The 17,956-nt window shown below is 40.5% G+C and overlaps 1 protein-coding gene across 3 annotated transcripts in view; it reads left to right on the forward strand.

Annotated features, from left to right (window-relative positions):
- Nucleotides 1-17,956, forward strand: part of chn1 (chimerin 1) — a 79,859-nt gene that overhangs the window by 17,470 nt on the left and 44,433 nt on the right. For all 3 annotated transcript variants that reach the window (XM_061235745.1, XM_061235744.1, XM_061235746.1), the window contains exons 5-6: nt 8,789-8,820; nt 9,013-9,126. In XM_061235745.1, the coding sequence (XP_061091729.1) occupies nt 8,789-8,820; nt 9,013-9,126 (146 nt within the window). The remainder of the gene's footprint in view (nt 1-8,788; nt 8,821-9,012; nt 9,127-17,956) is intronic.

Consider the following 17,956-nt stretch of genomic DNA (forward strand, 5'->3'; position numbering starts at 1 on the left):
ACACAAACACAGAGTATAGAATATGCAGTATGGAAAGTCGAATACGATCTTCCTGATACTTACATACACGTACAATATGCTGTGTGGGAAGTCGAATACGATCTTCCACTGCTACACATACATACATACATACACAAGACATGTTGTGTGGGAAGTCGAATACGATCTTCCCAGATTGGTCTGTCTCCCTTGCTTTTATGCCAAATCATACGTTTGGAACCAGGCGGCAGTGCCATAAATCAACCTGGAGGGGTGGTCAAATCTGGAATTTAGACCCCCACCGTTGGGGGTTGTTGAGTAGGGAAAATGAGATGATTACCAGGAGAGGACGTGTAGGTTTTCCCTTGGGATATTGAAACTATAGTTTATTAAATTCCATTTGGTATGAAATGTATCTCATCCGATTCCTTGATTTTATCAGATCACATCCATACCAAACAGATTACCCTTATGTTTTATTATGTTGCAGTTATCATGAAACTTCCCTCCTGATTATCCATTTTACATGCAATTCCTGTTACCATTACATAAGACTTAATGCAATAATACAAGGATCACATGGGCAATGTTTTCAAGGTGTTACCAGGTCTATTTACTATCTTAATAGCAGTTTTGAATATTTAATCTAGGAGAACAGTCACCGGTGTAATAGCAGCAGTGCCCAAATGAGGGCACTGTGGCATTGTCCGGAGTCTTCCCCCTTGGAAGTGACCAGGTATGGGGTCACAGGGAGGTCACCAATGTTCGGGAGGATTCTTTTCCCATGACCCAACTGGCCTTGGACCACTCATACATCTTAACTCCTCAACAGGTAGTCTAAACAACATTGGAACCCCAGCTCTCAGGCCCCTCACACATGGCAGCCCTTCCTGACCTTAACCACCATGCTACAGGCCACCCCATCATATCTATGAATGCTGTAGTTGGGAGTTTTCATGATAACTGCATTATGCTGTAAATATGTTTTTGTGCCTCTCATGGTAATATACCTTTTGGATAAACCTGATTTGGGTGAATGAAAAGAAAGGAGACATTCCAGACTGTTTGGTTTCTTCTCCTTATCTCCGAAATCCAGGCCTTAGTTCTTGACCGTAAAAGTGAGTCACCCATCTATAATTTACAGCCAGGCCCACCAGGCAGGTGGCTAAAACACATGGCTTCTACAGAGACAACTTTTGCCCAGTTTCCCCTCGGCTCCTGAATGGTTATGCTATCAAAGGTAGACTGTTACAAAAACTAGACCATTACACCAGTCACACTGAACCAATCAGAATAACACCAAACATCACTATATTCTGACCTGGGATTATCATGAAACATCTTTATACCATCTCCAATATTCCTGTTCTGGAATGTGAGAAAGGAAGGTGCCTCTAAGAATCCTTCTCTAGCTCTCCCCCACAGACATGTGTGCCAACGGTGGGGGCTAACAATGTATGCTCCAGGAGGGGGAAGTCAGCAAGCTGACCAGCGCATGAGACCAAATGTTGTTTATGACTGGCTTACAATATGAACATGTCTGAGAGTATTTATTTTTTAAATTATAAAATGTTAATACTTTTAGTGTTTTTTTTTTTTTCATCCACTTCCTGGAAAACAAGGTTTTTACAAGATTTTTTACATTTGGAAGTACAAATTGGAACCTCACACTGGAAATGGGGTCAATCTGTCAATGCTGGGGAAAGCTAACATAGCCTATCAGCTTGACAGCTTGCCACATTACTGACAATTCAGTTATGGAGATTTCTCTTTAGTGCACCTACGATAGCAAGGCAAGGTTTTATTGCTGTAACAGAGTAGGGGCCTATACTGTAGTCCTGTAGCTCCACTGGTAGTGCACGGCACTAACACTGCCAAGGTTATGGATTCAATTCCCACTCATTGATGCCAGCCACACTGAAAAATGTGTGTGCTGATGGTATTGTCAGGTGCTTTGGTGCATCTGAATAGTATATTTTCAAATGCAATACTGGAGTGTGAGCCATCCAGTATCATCACCAGCCTCCACTCATTATTAGCCATTACACTATTGGTTAAAGCAGGATGATATTTGTTTGCTTTAAAAAAAAAAAAAAAAAATTGTATTAGCTGAAAAATAAATCGCAGCATTTAATGACAAAGCACACTGATTATAAATCCTCAGTTTTGGTCTGCTCAATAAGCGGATTACCAGACACTTATGGAGCGCAAATTATTTTGATGGGATTTGAGAAGCAGATGATCAGAGCAGTCTAAATTATAGCTACTACGATCAAGGTAACATCGAAGATAAATGTAAATTCTGCCTTTGCTTTGCTATAAAGAGGATTAGGATTGTTTTTGTTCTGTTCTCAGCTTGCCTGGGTATCTGCAGTATCCTCTAATGAACAAATCCAAAATGGAATTTATTCCCCACCCCCGTCCTGTTTCCCCCAAAAAAGATTATTTAAGCTGACTCCGGCTTTAATTAAAAACCTTGAGGTAACGGCTGTGCATAATTCATTAGCATCTATCATTAGTATGTGAAACTGGATGTGCCGGTGGCTGGACCGTTTATGCTGCGAGCATGCATGTCTGCCAGTCCCTCTCAATTTGCGCCTTCCCAGATCTGTGTTCAAAGCCCCTTCTTGGTTGAAAATGACAGTCTTTTCCAGGAGATACGGTAGAAAGCATCTGCTTATGCTCATCACAGTATTATCGCTTTTCCGCTTTCAAGGTCTTTCAAAGGCCCGGAGCTGGCAGCTCAAAGTGGAATTCTTCGAAACGCTGAATTATACATGGGCGCTGCGCGGCGTCGGTGAAGTAAACGCCAGGGCAGGAGAGCTGAGCTTTGTTTTCCACTCTGCCCCCAAACAAAACGGCTGGAATGTTAATAAAGGGCCGCGGTGCTGACGGGGTGAACTCCGCTGCTGCTTATTTAATTTGACGGGTCCTCTCGCCACCGTCCGTGGCAGGGGCTGTCTCAGCAGATTGCCTGCTCACTTAATTAGGCCCAGGATTAGGAGTGGAACGGGATCGTTTATGTGAATTGTATCGCAAGAAGCACCTTGAGCTCTGTCTCCACATCCCCCACCCCCGTCACCCCCCAGCCATTTTTTTTTTGTAGAGCATTAAAAACCGAGTTTCAGCAGCCCCATACGAGAAGATGGGGCTGTAGGCTTTTTGGACCCTTTTTTTGCCCAGAATGCTGAATTCTCCTGGGAGTCCTCGGCTCACAGCAACCAATGCCCGCCTTCACTCTTACGCTCACGCTTATAATTCAAGAAATCCTGCCTGGTTCGACACCTCATTTGAAATATGTAAATTCAGCTTGGTTGCTGTATACTGAACCACAGTAAATGCACTCTATCCCCGCTCATTACACAAAGCCTGAACAGTCATTGGAAAGACTCTATATTGTGGAAGCAGTCTCAATTTGGTTTTGTGTATTTGCACAAAAGGGTGTTGGGTACAGAAACGAAAATGCTAAATGTCTTAATACTGCCCACGATATGAAATAAAAATATAATACTCAATGAATTTACATGATGTGAATATCCAAGATGCTGTTTTATTAGCAAGATAGTGATACACTTTAATAGTTTTATTTTTACATTTAAACTTAAAACTCCTAATTCATATTATCCATATCCTTTTCGTTTCACTTGCTATTCTGTGCTAATCCTGTGTTGCGGAATTGAAGCGGGAACTTTCGCAATGTGAGTTTGTATTCAGGGCATGCAGGCGTTGGCCACGCACGTTGATTGTGCTGGACACGTGACTCGCCCTGGACTGCTCGTCTAATCGATAGAATTACAGGGAGTGCAGCAGCTCCGCTGTCCCCAGCCAATCAGCGGCCTGTTGCCACGAGCACGTGCCGGGCCAGCTCTCCCTAGGCACCCCTCCCCGAAATGAGCCATCGGCACAGCTACCCCTGTCGCATTTGCATGCGTTTCTATTCGCAGCGGAGAGTCAGCAGTCCCTTGACCTAGCCCTGGGTGTCTCTCTCCTTGGTTAAAAATAGCGGCTTGCTCACTCCCCTGGAGCAGAGGCTGTATGAGTTCAGGGCTCCAGCGCTCTTCTGCCTCTGTACAAGTACTTTTTATGTTTCTGTGTAGGGATGGTGATTTTCAATTATTTCACCCATCAAGTGATCACATAATGCAGTCTATTCCAAATCGATTGCCAGCATGGGGGGGAATGCACCTTGGCCGTATTTGCTGGAATACTTAAGGTGACCACGGTGGTGAATTTGCTTAGGCCAATTTCCCTCAGCATAGGACATTCTAAATCTCTTTGGACATTATAGAATGGCTTTCCAACAAAAAGTTAAATTGCAATAAAAACATATTAGATGGGAAAAATAAATGCTATTTTTTTTTTTTTTTTTTTTTATACTGTATGATGCATTTATAAATGGCACCATGTTCCAACACACTTGCCTTTTTGGGAAAATAAAAAGATCTAATAGACACAAGATCTGGCAAGTAATCAATTAATCAATCACTTGTACCGATCCCTATGTGCCAAGCAGAATTTTGGTGAATGTGATGTACCATTTGAAGTCCCTCATGGTAACGAGAGCTGGGCTCATGAAAACATATTGGTAATGGTCTCTTAAACTGACCCCCCTGCTGCAAAACGTCTTTCATATCAGAACCAAATCAGCCTTGCCACTTCTGTGCTCCACAGACAGAGAATCATATTCACAGACATCAAAGAATCGGGCTAGCCTACTGTTCTGCCTTGCCTGTGCTGTTTCGTGCAGCATGCATAGCATCGCGTAATTCAAAGTCACACAAAGCCCTCGATAGATTGGAGGCTTAATTATCATAGCCTTCACGGGGTTGCATTTTGGATGTGGAAACTACAGCTGGAAGTACAAAGCGCTCATGATGAGAAAATTATTTTCAAAATGGACACATTTGCTTTACATTGGCTAAATCCCATGAAGCTTGGAAGCTGTTTAATTGGAAGTTATTCAGTTTAAACCATTGTTTATGTTCAAAAATAAAATTCTGTGCCTAATATTTTCCACAGTGACTTGAGAATGGAGGTTTTGGTGACTTTGTGCAAGCCTCGGAGGATAGGGAATGTGGTCATTGTTGTAGAGCTGCCTGATATGAGGAAAATATGCAATATGTGATGTTATTTTAAAAAAAAATTAAAAAAATTTTTTAATTAAAAACATTTCCGACATGCTTTTATTGAGAAAATAGCACTGCAGTACAAGCAGTATTTTGCGATGCTTTATTCCTCATGTTCATATCTCGATGATAAATGTAGGATATATCATGCAGCCCATAAGTGTATAGCCCTCCCAGCGTTGGCTCACGTGGCACTCCACACTGGGGCCGGGGCTTTGAAGCTGAGGTCCGTTTGAACATGGTCACACTGGCCCTGGCAGCGCGTGCTGCCTTCTGCCACCCCACTGCCGGGGCGGGCTTCAAAGAGCCCCGCCTGCACCCTGCCGAGAATCAGACTGCCTGTCCTCTTTCCTCACTCATAAACGGATCATTATTTTTGATGCAACTTACTGTATGTACAGTACATGTGCTTTAATGACCCACAAAGCCATCGGGTACTATTGACCGCCACAGAGGCGAACATGCAGGAAGTGCTTCTTGTTCAGCAGTTGTGTCCGTGGTAGGCGGTGAGAGTGTGGCAGAGTGAGACGATGAGGAGCGTCAGGCCCTCATCCTATTGAAGACCCAGAGCCAAAATGGCGGGGGGGAAAATACACCACGGATAGTCCGAGATTTATTTTATTTTATTTTATTTTATTTTATTTTATTTTATTTGAAACAAGGTTACAACAGGCGATGACCCAGATGTGAACCACAACAGAATAATTACTTTGAGCCAATCGGTGTTTGACCTTTGTGTTTATTGATCACAATATTTACACCACTATTGGAAGAATGGTGAGATTCAGGGAGAAGGCACTGAATCTGAATGAAATGTTGAAAACGATATGCTATGCTCTATCTAGCTTGCTCAACCAAAATTGCACTTAGGCTTGGGTTTTGTAATATTAGCCTGAATGGCAAAAATTAATTTTGTTTATAATGGCAAAAAATTATTTGTATTCTATTTTGTACCGCTTCTGTTTCAAATGTCACAACATTTCTTGAGTCATTGCGAGCTGGCATACTATGGCAAAAGTAGTTACTTATAATAAATAGTTAATATAATATTTCACTATAATGGTTATATCAGGCCAGAAGTGAATTGCTGTAGAAGACAGATTTCATTGAGCTATCAACCCCTCAAGCTCTCTGTTTATTCTCCTGGAACCAGCCGGTGGCCTGCTGCTGTGTTTTCTTCGAAGCCCTGCTTGCCGTGCCCTCCGAGGCATGGAGCAGGGTTCAGTCTGCATGTGTGCAGTGTGGCCAGCTGGTCCTCTGGAAGGGTCTTCTGCTTTGGGAAGGGTAAACAGCTGGAAGCATTGCCAATGCAGAGTTCCAGTTGTGACCCAGTTTCTGCTGGTACTGGCTGGGTGCCTCCATGTTTGGTGGTTATAGTACTGGGTTTTGAGCTGTTCTCTAGAGAACAGGTAAAGTGTAAATACATACTTCTGGTGGCTATAGGCTGGCGTCTTGGCACAAAACCAGTTCATCATGTAGCTGTAGTAATTGCTGCAAAGCCCTTTTGATTACACATTTATTCCCCCTTTAAAATGTTTACGTTGAGGCATCCCCCGTATTAAATAAACTGAAGCACAAGGGGTGAATAATATCTTTAATACTTTGGTTGGTTTGTTTGTTGAAAAGCTAGGAACCATATTAACACCAGAGAATTCTCATTTCCCTCCCACCATCTGACATGTACACATTCTTCATTCTACATGAGTGAACAGTGGGTACGCAGTGTAGATGCATATCTTCTCATGGACATTTAATGGAATACAACCGTTTTATTGAAATTGCTTTTTATTTTCCTTATGATCTCACAATTCTTTCTCAGGCAGACAGCGAATTGACTATTTTTATTTAACACTGAATTCCACTGATAGTGCTCTCATTTTGTTCCGCCTGGGTAATTTAATCTCACCCAGGGAAGATCGTTCAAGGTTAATATTGTGTGAATCGATGTGACACGTGATACTGCTGGAAGCGTTCATAGGTTATACTGTAGGAGTGCAGCATTTGCTTTATTGAATATAGTTCTCAGCATTTGGTTTTGTGTCCAAACTTCCTAACACTGGAATCCTTTTTGCTGTGCAAACCGAGCTCAGCAAATCGTTATATCCGATCATCGGTTGGACGTCCTCCCCTCCCTATCCACGCATTGTGTTTTTATTGTAGCCAGTTTTATTTGAACCACTCTCTCCGTTTGCTAAATTAGCTTGCTCATTGCCCCGCAGGTCATCTCCCCACCAGGCTTTAGCCATTGATCAGGGTAAAAAGAATTGACTTAGCTGACTGGGAAAGAATGGCTACCTCCATGTTTATATTTTCTGTCAGTCTTCATTGCGTTAAAAGAAGGGTTTAACCTATCAATCACTGGTCCATGAGAATGTGTTTGTGTGTGAGTATGTAGGCACACGCAGGCAAACATATGCAGTACTGTGCAAAGGTCTTAGTTACCAGTATAACATTCTGTTCAGATAAGATTATTTCAAAAACAATTAAGTGAAAGGCCCTAAATAAACATACTGTACATTTTACATTACATTTTAGTAATTGAAAAAAATGAATCAAATCAATATTTTTTGTGACCACCCTTCAGCGTTAAGACTGCATCACTTCTCTGAGATATAGAACTGCAGGACAGCGTTGGCTAAGACAATCAGCAGGGAGGTTGTTCCAAGCATGTTGGAGAACTTGCCACAGTTCTTCTGCAGACTTTGGTTGGCTCCTTGCTTCAGATCTCAAACAGCCTTGATCAAGTTTTTATGTAAAAATTAGTCAATTGCTTACAGTAATGTTACTTTTTTAAATTAGATCCAAAAATGTCTCTGTAAAATTAAATCTTTTGGAAAATGAATATTTGGAAATCTCAAATGTGTTCTTTTATTCTAACACACACACAAAAATAAACATGTATAATAAAGTCTCGGGTGCCTAAGACTTCTGCACAGTACTGTATGTGAATGTATTTGTCTTTTCACACGTCTATTTTTGCACGTGTGAAAAAGAGCAGGCCTGATCTGTTTTAGGGATAGCGTTCTGAACATGGGCCTACATTGTGCACTAAACTCCCCACCCCCCCAAAGTTCATTTAATCTGCTCAATAGAGGGAAGGGAGAAAGCTGCCAAGGGTCGTGTGTGATTGAATACAAAGCAACTCAGCACCTCTCAATATCTCTGTAAATGACCTGATGCCTTTTTAATCTGCCCCTCATTTCTATTCATAGAGCTTTACTGATTATTACCTTTCACATTCAGCCATCACTCTCAAGGTTAAATGCTCAAATCAGCTGCTCGCGGTCTTGTTCTTTGTGTGTTTTTCTTATCAGTTGAATCGCCTTCTTATATTGGTATTATTAATAACTGCGGACCAGGCCTTTCCTCCCCTAGCCCTTTCATGTTGCTAGGCATTACACTGAAATAACTGCATATTACTTGCAGCAGGTTCCGGCGGCGATGGTGACCAATCATAAACTGCCGTGGTCCAGGAGTTCTCTAGATGGCACTTAAGATTGGAAGACGTTGCACTTCCTGGAATAAGGGATTTAATAATACTCTTCATTAGCAAGTGAAAAAGGATTTTAATCTGCCTAATTGTCTGCCATTTCACGCATTGCATTTGAATTGGGCACACGGGTCTTATAACACACATTTAAGCAGGTGTCCTGTCCTTTAATCCGTCTTTCTTGTGTTTTCAGGTGGACAATAGACCGAAATACTATGGAAGAGAGTGAGTTTATTATTATTTTTTTGGTTCCTTCTCCTTACACTTTGTTTGTATGGTATTGTATAGTGTGTCATTTTATCATGAACTTTATGAAACCTTCACAATACGTTTACCGAAAATATTGAGACTCCTATTTGGCATTAAAAGGTCTATCTTTCCCACTGATGAGTGCATCACCTGACTTTCATTGTGCAGGTATCATGGAATGATCTCCAGAGAAGATGCTGATCTGTTGCTGAGTGTTGCCGAGGGCAGCTACCTCATTCGGGAGAGCCAGAGACAGCCAGGGACCTACACTTTAGCATTACGGTCAGTGGAAGCCATTGTCTGATGCCTGAATGCGGCCCTTTGAAATGGTCAGCGTATAGTAGAAGGGTTCAGTTGTGCATCCACCATAGATCCAGTTGGCAACGCGTCATTGGCATGTTGACGGAGCCTTGTGAGGGGAAACGCAGACCATTGTCTGCCATTGTTCTGAATAGGGAGCCATCATGTATAAATGCAATTTTAGTATTGTAATAAAAAAAATGTGAGCGATTTTATTCGTAAGAATATTTTGATTTGCTTGCTTTTCCGATAATGCAACCACACTGAAATGTAATAATTAATTATATTATTTTTAAAACTTCACAGCATATTGGAAGTCATGAAAAATTACATAATTTAATGTTTCATTATGCTGCCATTATTAGAAAGTAAGTAAATCCCAAGTATTTTTACAAATTTAATTTCTCTCAAAATACCTGCTGAAGTTGAAAGAAATCACGTTCTCTGAGTCATCTGAGTTGATTCAATGGTAGATTCACTAATCGAATTGTCGTTCAAATTTTTTGAAATGGAGTAAGGCAGAATTGAATTAATATAGTAAAAACATATATCGGATTGGTGTAAACAGCTAGTAAGCTGGCTTTGAACAAGGGACTCATGTCAACTAACACCAGCATTGGAATCTGCCGTCATTCAGTTGGATGAATAGCGGGCCATACATGCATTAGCACTCCCTCTGAGTCTGGCGTTGGGGTGGGGAAAAAACAGCTCAAGCTAGGTTTTGAAACAGCTGGTAGCTGGTAGCTGGTTGACCAGTCAGACAAGCTCCATACTCAACATGGTTTGCCCAGCTCGAGCTATGTTTTGAAACAGCTGGGTAGCTGGTATCTCATAGCTGCATTTTACACCTCACATCAGTAAGCTGTAACAAACAGTTGTTTACTTTAACACAGGATTTTGTGCCAACTTCTGGTTTTAATTATTTTATTGACTCAATCATGTCTTATCTGACGTGCATGAGTGCTGGCTACAGCTGCAGACTGCAAGTGTATCCTCATGATTTTACAGTGCTCAAGTACAGGCTTGAACCAGGGAAATTTATAGAGCTGTCAGAAAATTAAAAACAAGGCAATTGGTTGGAACAAAGCTTGAGTATACTTCAACTATGAGTTTACATGCCATTTCTCATTTAAAAATGCTCTGTATCACCTAAGAACTCCGTTTACAACTTTGCTACGTGCCATTACAAGAGAGCTGGTACTGGCTATGAGTTAGTTGACCCACTTTCAGCATGTCCGGAACATTTTGTCTTGGATAATTGAGTCATTGCCAAGATATCATTACTTCTCTGAAGCAGCATCACACGGTTTTGGACAGTCTGGCCAATCAGTAACACTAATTGCCCGGGAGAAAATAAATGCTGTGTAATGCATCTTCTGTGTATCCTGAAGTATATGTAATAATTAATAGCATTTGAATGCACATTTCAAACTCTGGCCCTCAAATCTAAATCGGATATTAAGATTATAACCACTCAAAACTCTTGTGTCCTTTAATTTTGAGGTGAACATAATATAGTACAGTCCGTAAGTATTTCTGTTGTTTCTGATCTGTTAGACGTGTGTTTGGGGTTTTGTCTTTATTATGGTGAGAATTCTTCAGTCATTAACTGTAGAGGTCTTCCTTGGCCTCTGCCTGTCTCTTTTTAATTACTGAGCTCTCTTTCTTCTTAACAATGTTCCAAACAGTTGATTTTGTTAAGGCTATTGTTTGGCCTATGTTTCTGACTATTCTTTTCTTATTTATCAGCCTCGTAATGGCTGCCTTGACCGTCATTGCCACAACTCTGGTCCTCCTGTTGAGTAATGCCTTCAAAGGCAAAGCCAGCAAAAATGTGATTATACCAATAAGCTCACAGAACTCATGAGGTGCTTCTACAGAGATTAAGTATTGACCATTAATACTGTGAATATTTTGTCTTACATTTGACAATGTGCTTGTAATAAAAATAACTCATATGAGTCATATGTGAGACAGGAGGTAAAGCTGAGTATGTAGGTGACAAAATGTTGCCCAGACAACCGGCTCTTTTCCCCCCTTTTTTATGTCAATCTGTAATGTATTCATATTGGATTATGTAAATATGATGCAAGTACGTATGTTCACTGACAATTTTTCATCTGTAAAAGTAAGAAAAAGAGGAGGTTTAACGCATTTATACATTACTCTTCTCAGTCTTCTGTAGGTTAGCAGAGATACTGCGGGACGGGTCTCTGATTTTACGCTAGCTCTTCCACATTCGCATTCTGTGTGCGTGTCTTCACATTTTAATCCATTGCCAGAATCTTCTGCTCTGCACTACCATGGAGAGCCACATATAGAGAAGGCAAACGCATAGAATCGGTATTGCTACAAAAATGCCCACCTGAGAAGTTATCAAGGGTTCTTTTGTAATATCTGACAGTGGTTCCTGGAGTAACCTCCTCCTTTGCTTTCTTTTCAGCAGTTGTGGATAAAAAATAGTGAAAGTGAGCATATCTACGTACATTGTAGGCTACTTACACAGTGGTTACCCATCCATGGCTCAGTTTTTCTTGTCACAGTTAATGTTTCTAGCAGTAAAACTTATCGAATGTATCCACATGTTGACATTAGGTTTGTTTTTTTTGCCATAAAATCATGTTTGGGGTTGTTGCTTCGTTTTGAATGGAATTTGGAATATGAAAACAGACTGTTGTGACCAACAGTGACAGATGTCGCTAAATGCAGCAAAACTGGAAAAATGATTACTGATTGTTTAAAACACACACTGTTAGATCCCTTTTTTTTGACACGAAAGACTGACTGCACTGTATAATTTTGATCAGTACTCTGTTCTGAATGACTGAACCAATTTATTTTTACCCCTTTTCCAGTGCTACTATAATCATATTTTGAAATGGTCCAGATGTTAAGTGGATTAAGAAGGATGGTTTATTCCTGAATTAAATTTGTTTGGAGATGCGCACAGTGTAATAGAATTGTTCAGTTTGGATGGTGCTCTCAGAGCAGAGTTGGCTTACAATGCTGGAGTTGCCTCTTGGAGTGTTAAATTGGATTAGTGAAATGGCTGCTTATCCTGGATTTAACCATTAAGTGTATATATGGGAAGTGCTAATTTAATGAGGGCACTCCTCACCCTTGATTTTAGGCACGGGAATAAATCAGGACCGTCTAGGTCAGATCATATGTACATGTCCTTTTAAAATAATATTGGTGCCCAGTGTGAGGCATGTCTTAATTCCTACCCTAATTTGGAATGTTCAGTTCGCAATTTGCAACCGCAGGTACAGTACATTCAGGGGTCCCTATTTCCCAATCTGAAGAGTGAGGACATCCACAGTTCTCCCCCAAAACATGCGGTTTCTCCAGACTTTTTTCTTTTCTTTTTTTCATACTGCCGACTTACAGCTAAGCTCTCAGGAGGGAAGATTTTGCCATGTAGCCTAGTCCACAGACATGCATTTGGCCAGCCGGGGTCACTGGTTATCAAACGCGGTGTTCGCGTGTGTCTCCATTTCCACCGTTTCGTCCAAGCCAGCAGTGCCCCGCCACTTCCCCCAACACTGCTGCCAGCCCTGCTTTCACGCACCTAGGCCAGATGCTGTGATTGACCTCATTTTAATTTTAATTTAAAATGGTTTTGCTTGTGGAGTGAAAATCATATGCCTCTACCTGATCACTTTCACCCCACCCTCCAAAACTTCAGCAGTCAGCAGGACTGTGCATGCATTTTCCCTTTGGAGAATGCTTTGTGCTTGTTTACATCCCTGTGAGGACAGCATTCACTGATAAATCAGGTCTTTAATTGAGTAGTATGGAAATTCTCAACAGAGAGAATAGCTTGTATAGCTTGTAGAATTGTGTGCATTTGTAAGGAAACTCATCTAAAATGGGAGGTGTTGCATAACTAATATTTATCCCTCTAGATATTTCCATCACTGAATACGATGTCTCGTGGGACGGTTTCCCTGCACTTCCACTTTCAGATTGTAAACAGGAAGACTCAGGTACACAAAACCCCCACTGTTGGTTTTGAAATTCCCATCTTTCCATGCGTCATGAATTCTTTCTCCAGTTTGAGACTGTAGGACATTTTGTGCAGGAAATGAACAGAACAGGAAAAACAGCCCAGAAAATCTGAGTAGAAGTCCAAAACCTCTTTTCATGGCCCGTGTGCAAGAACATATAAATATATCTTACTTACGCGTACATGTGTATCACGTCGGATTCAACAAGCGCTCCTAACTTCTGCCAAAACTGTCCTATATGACGATTATAATACTGAAACAGTCTCTAGAGTTTGCAGAGAATTGTGCAAAAAACATCCAATGAACAGCACCAATTTCTGCGGGCAAAAATGCATTGTTAATGAGAGAGGGGTGATAGGGAATGGCCAGACTGGCCAAAGCTGACAGGAAGGTGACGGTAACGTAAATAACCACACATTACAACAGTAGTATGCAGAGGAGCATCTCTGAACACACAAACGTGTCAAACCTCAAAATGGATAGGCTACGGCAGCAGAAGACTTGAGTCTAAAAAAAAAGCAATAAATAGCTAATAAAGTGCTCATTGAATGTATATGGTACTATTGGATTAACAAGAACAAAGGACGTAGTTGGAACCTGATTGGGTAGTCTGCTGTTTATTTGTTTTTGCAAAACAACAATATGGCAGACCATTGATAAACGGTCTTATTCCTCCTAAACAGTCCAATAAAATACTTTGAGGCAAAAAAACATTAGAGGCATGAAATAAGCAATGCAGTTGCTGAAACTTGATTCATATTTGATCTGCAAAGCCTAGTTTGCAAGTCTGATCAAATTTCTTGTGTGTGAGGTGAGCTGCTCTGACACCCTCTCCATATAAAATTAATGGAATGCGTTGTTTACATGATTCTTACGACAGGTTAAGACCACTCGTAAATTTTATTTCTGCCTAAGTAAATATTCTAAATAAAAGGAAATTGGTGAGTGTGCCAGTTCTCTTAAATCGCTTGTACGAGTGATTTAAGAACAAGTCTGTGTGAGGCTCAATGAGTGTAAAATGTTAAGGCGACTGTGGTTGTCTTGAAGGATCTGCCCCTTGTTCTTCTCAGCCTTCGATTTAAAGATATTTTCTGTGGGCATGGAGTGGACACTTTTGAGACGCTGTGAGTAGGGATGTGTACCGAGAGCCGGTATTTTTTGGTACCGGTTCCTAATTTGTCGGTACCAGAGTACCGCTAAAGATTCTGGACAAATTATACTGTTTTCGGTATTTTTTACCTCGTCTACCTAACCGTCGCGTAATTATGACACTGCCGCCGTCGACAGGTTATGACGCAGCGCCCCATTGTTTTCTCTAGTAGTCAATATGTCGGCCGTAAGAGGTAAGCGCTCCAAGGTATGGGCTCACTTCATCAAACTCAATTAATCCTCGGCTCAATGCAATATATGCAAGAAAGTAGTTGCGTCAAAGGGGATAACACCAGCAATATCATGAAACACTTGCAGTCCACCCATAGCATAAAGCTGAAGGAGTGCGGCGTGTTTGACTGCCTAGTAAGTAAGTATTTTATTTATATCAGCATCTTTCAAGCATAAGAGCACAAGGTGCTTCACAAACAGCACACAAAAAGAAAACAAGAATTAGACAAAACAGCAACAATAAAATATAAAAGAGATAAAAATACACAAAACATAAAACATTAAATATTAAAAGCCATTTTATAAAAGTAAGAGTCTTGACCTGGGTCTTAAAAGTGGACACGGAGGAAGCTGTTCTGATATCCAAAGGAAGGCTGTTCCAAAGTCTGGGCGCTACGACCGAAAAAGCACGATCACCCTTTGTTTTCAGCCTGGACTTTGGAACAGCCAATAATGCCAAGGAAGATGATCTGAGTGTGAGAGAAGTTTGATATGATGTTAAAAGGTCAATAATATATTCCAGAGCAATGCCAGCCAGTGAAAAATTTTAAAATTGACTCTAAATTCAATAGGAAGCCAGTGTAACGTCGCTAGAACTGGGGTAATATGGGCCCTTCTATTTGTCCTAGTCAAAAGTCTGGCTGCTGCATTCTGCACCACCTGGAGACGGGACATGGATTTATGACTTAGACATTGTTAGTAAATCTAAGTTTTACCAGGAACCAGTAAGATGACCGTTGTCACAGGAAGAAGCAGATCCGATGTTCGTCATTAGAAAACAGGAAAGTTTATTACAATCAGGAAAATGTTCCAAAGAGCAATGGTGTTTGGGATGTTTTAAAGGATTACATTTGCATATATTCAAATATGTCTACAAATCCAAGTGTAACCTCTGATTGGTGGTAAGGAATTGCGCCTATCCCGAGCACCTCGGATTGGGCCATTCAAATCCTTAATGGTTGTGAGGCCTTGCCCCGCTCCCCCCTGGAGTCCAGTGGAAAATCCCCAGAGGGGGAACCTTGAAACTGATAGCGGTCATTATCATTTGTGAAGTGGTCCAATACACAAATTCGTCTGTCCCCCAACAACATGTATATATGGAGTTACAATAGTCCAGACGTGAAGAAACAAAAGCATGAATTATTTTTTCTGTATCCTGTAATGATAACATGCATCTGATTTTTGAGATATTTCTTAAATGGTAAAAACAAGTCTGGATTACTTTTGTAATGTCGAGATTGAGATTAAGTTCTGAGTCCAAAATTACTCCCAGATTTCGAGCAGTACTTTTCACATTATGTGCAAAAGGGCCAAGGTTTAAACGAATTTGTTGAGCGATCTCTGGTTTTCCAAAAATTTAAACTTCAGTCTTATCGGGATTAAGTTGTAGGAAGTTTTGAGCCATCCAGCGTTGAACATCAGTTAGGCAGTCTAGTAAGGTTGACAGTGTGTTAACCTCATTGCGTTTAACTGAAAGATATAATTGTGTATCGTCTGCATAACAATGAAATGATATGTGGTGATCTTGAATAACTCTGCCCAGAGGTAACATATAAATAGAAAATAAAATGGGTCCGAGGATAGATCCTTGAGGAACACCGCAAGTTAAAATAGCAGACGAGAACTGAATTACCTATGGAGACAGAAAAGGTTCTATTCGACAGATAAGAGGAGAACCATTCCAGTGCAATCCCAGAAATGCCAACCCAGTTTTTAAGTCTATCGATGAGGATTGAGTGGTCAACCGTATCGAACGCTGCACTAAGATCAAGAAGAACTAAAATGGATGTTTCACCAGAGTCTGCATTCAGCAGTAGATCATTAACTACCTTTAAAAGGGCAGTCTCTGTGTATTTTGAAATAACGGGAAGCTTTGAAATTGGCCTAAAATTATTTAAAAGTGAAGCATCTAAATTTGTTTTTTTAAGAAGAGGCTGGATTGAAGCGCATTTAAAATGAGAGGGTACACACCCTGAGGCCAATGAGCTATTTATAATCAAAACAATGTCTGGACCTATAGTTCCTAGAACATCCTTCAGGAGTTTAGCCGGGATGACATCCATAGGACAGGAGGAAGGCTTCATATCAGAAATAATATCATTAAGGTCTACCATTGCAATGGATTCTCATGAGCTAAATGTAGCAGAAGTATGGCACGAAACATTCATAAATTGAGCAGAGGGAGTGATTCTAATTGTGATATTATCGATCTTTTCAATAAAAAATGTTAAAAACCTCTGGCAGAGCTCAAATGAGGATTCAGAAAAAACATTCGGAGAGGGATTTAAAATGTAGTCGATAGTTTGAAACAAACATCTTGGCTTACGGCTATTGACAGATATCAAGTTCGAGAAATACATTTTTAACTGCCTGGTTGAATTTTGTAAACAAATCTTTAATATGAAGATAGTCAGCATGTAAATTAGATGTCTTCCATTTTCGTTCAGCTTGCCTTCGTTCTTTCTTTAGATTTTGTAAATCATTATCGTAAAGCCAAGGGAGTCTCTTTACGGTTGACTTTGACCTAATTTTAAAAGGAGAGATATCATCTAGTATGCCCAAGCATACACTATTAAAATGTTTTACTAATTCCTCTGTGTCTAATAGCGGGGTACAAATAACTATACGGCCTAAACAACGCTTCTAAAGTTAGCATAACGCTAACAACAGGTTTTTTTATTTTATTTAATCTATTCTGAGATGCATTTGTAATTTTAAGTTAAGCTTCTGTTCTGTTGAATCACATTGACACTTACCTTTAAGGCTGTATGGAGCTGCCTGCTCGTTTTTTTGACATACCTCGCACTGCACATGTTGACTTGCTAAGGGCTTAAAAGGCAGGTGCTGTAAGTTGTTTAATGATGTTGCTGGTGTTACCCCCCTTGTGGTAATAAAAAACAATTGAATCTTTTACCATCTTGTAACGTCTTTATTTTATACACTAAATTACACACCGTGGTATCGATAAGAGTATCAATAAATACCGGCACCGATAAGGAGTATCGGTATTGGTATCGGTATCAATAAAATCCTAACGATACACATCCCTAGCTGCGAGGGTCCAGGCAGTAGGCCTGTCACTGTTGCTAATTGTTATTGGTTATGCATGCGTTGTAGTAAAATGAATCCTGTTCCTCTACCTCAGCACCTGTAGCCTCAAATTTAAATTGTCATTCTGTTGGTTTGATTTTACTCAGTCTTCCACTGGTTGAGCGCAGTGAACTTCTCCAAAAACAATGTCTCATTTGAAAAATGTTTTCCTGCATGTATATTTCAAATACACATGCGTGTAAATAAGACCACTTCGGAGTTGCTGTAAGGTTTATTTCTTCACTTTGAAGGAGGTAGGCTACTGGCTCCAATAGGCTTCAAGTCTTTATGCTAAGCTAACATGTTATACTAACATGGAATTAATGAATTCA

This window comes from Conger conger, chromosome 3, assembly GCF_963514075.1.
Source record: "Conger conger chromosome 3, fConCon1.1, whole genome shotgun sequence".
Lineage (NCBI taxonomy): Eukaryota > Metazoa > Chordata > Actinopteri > Anguilliformes > Congridae > Conger > Conger conger.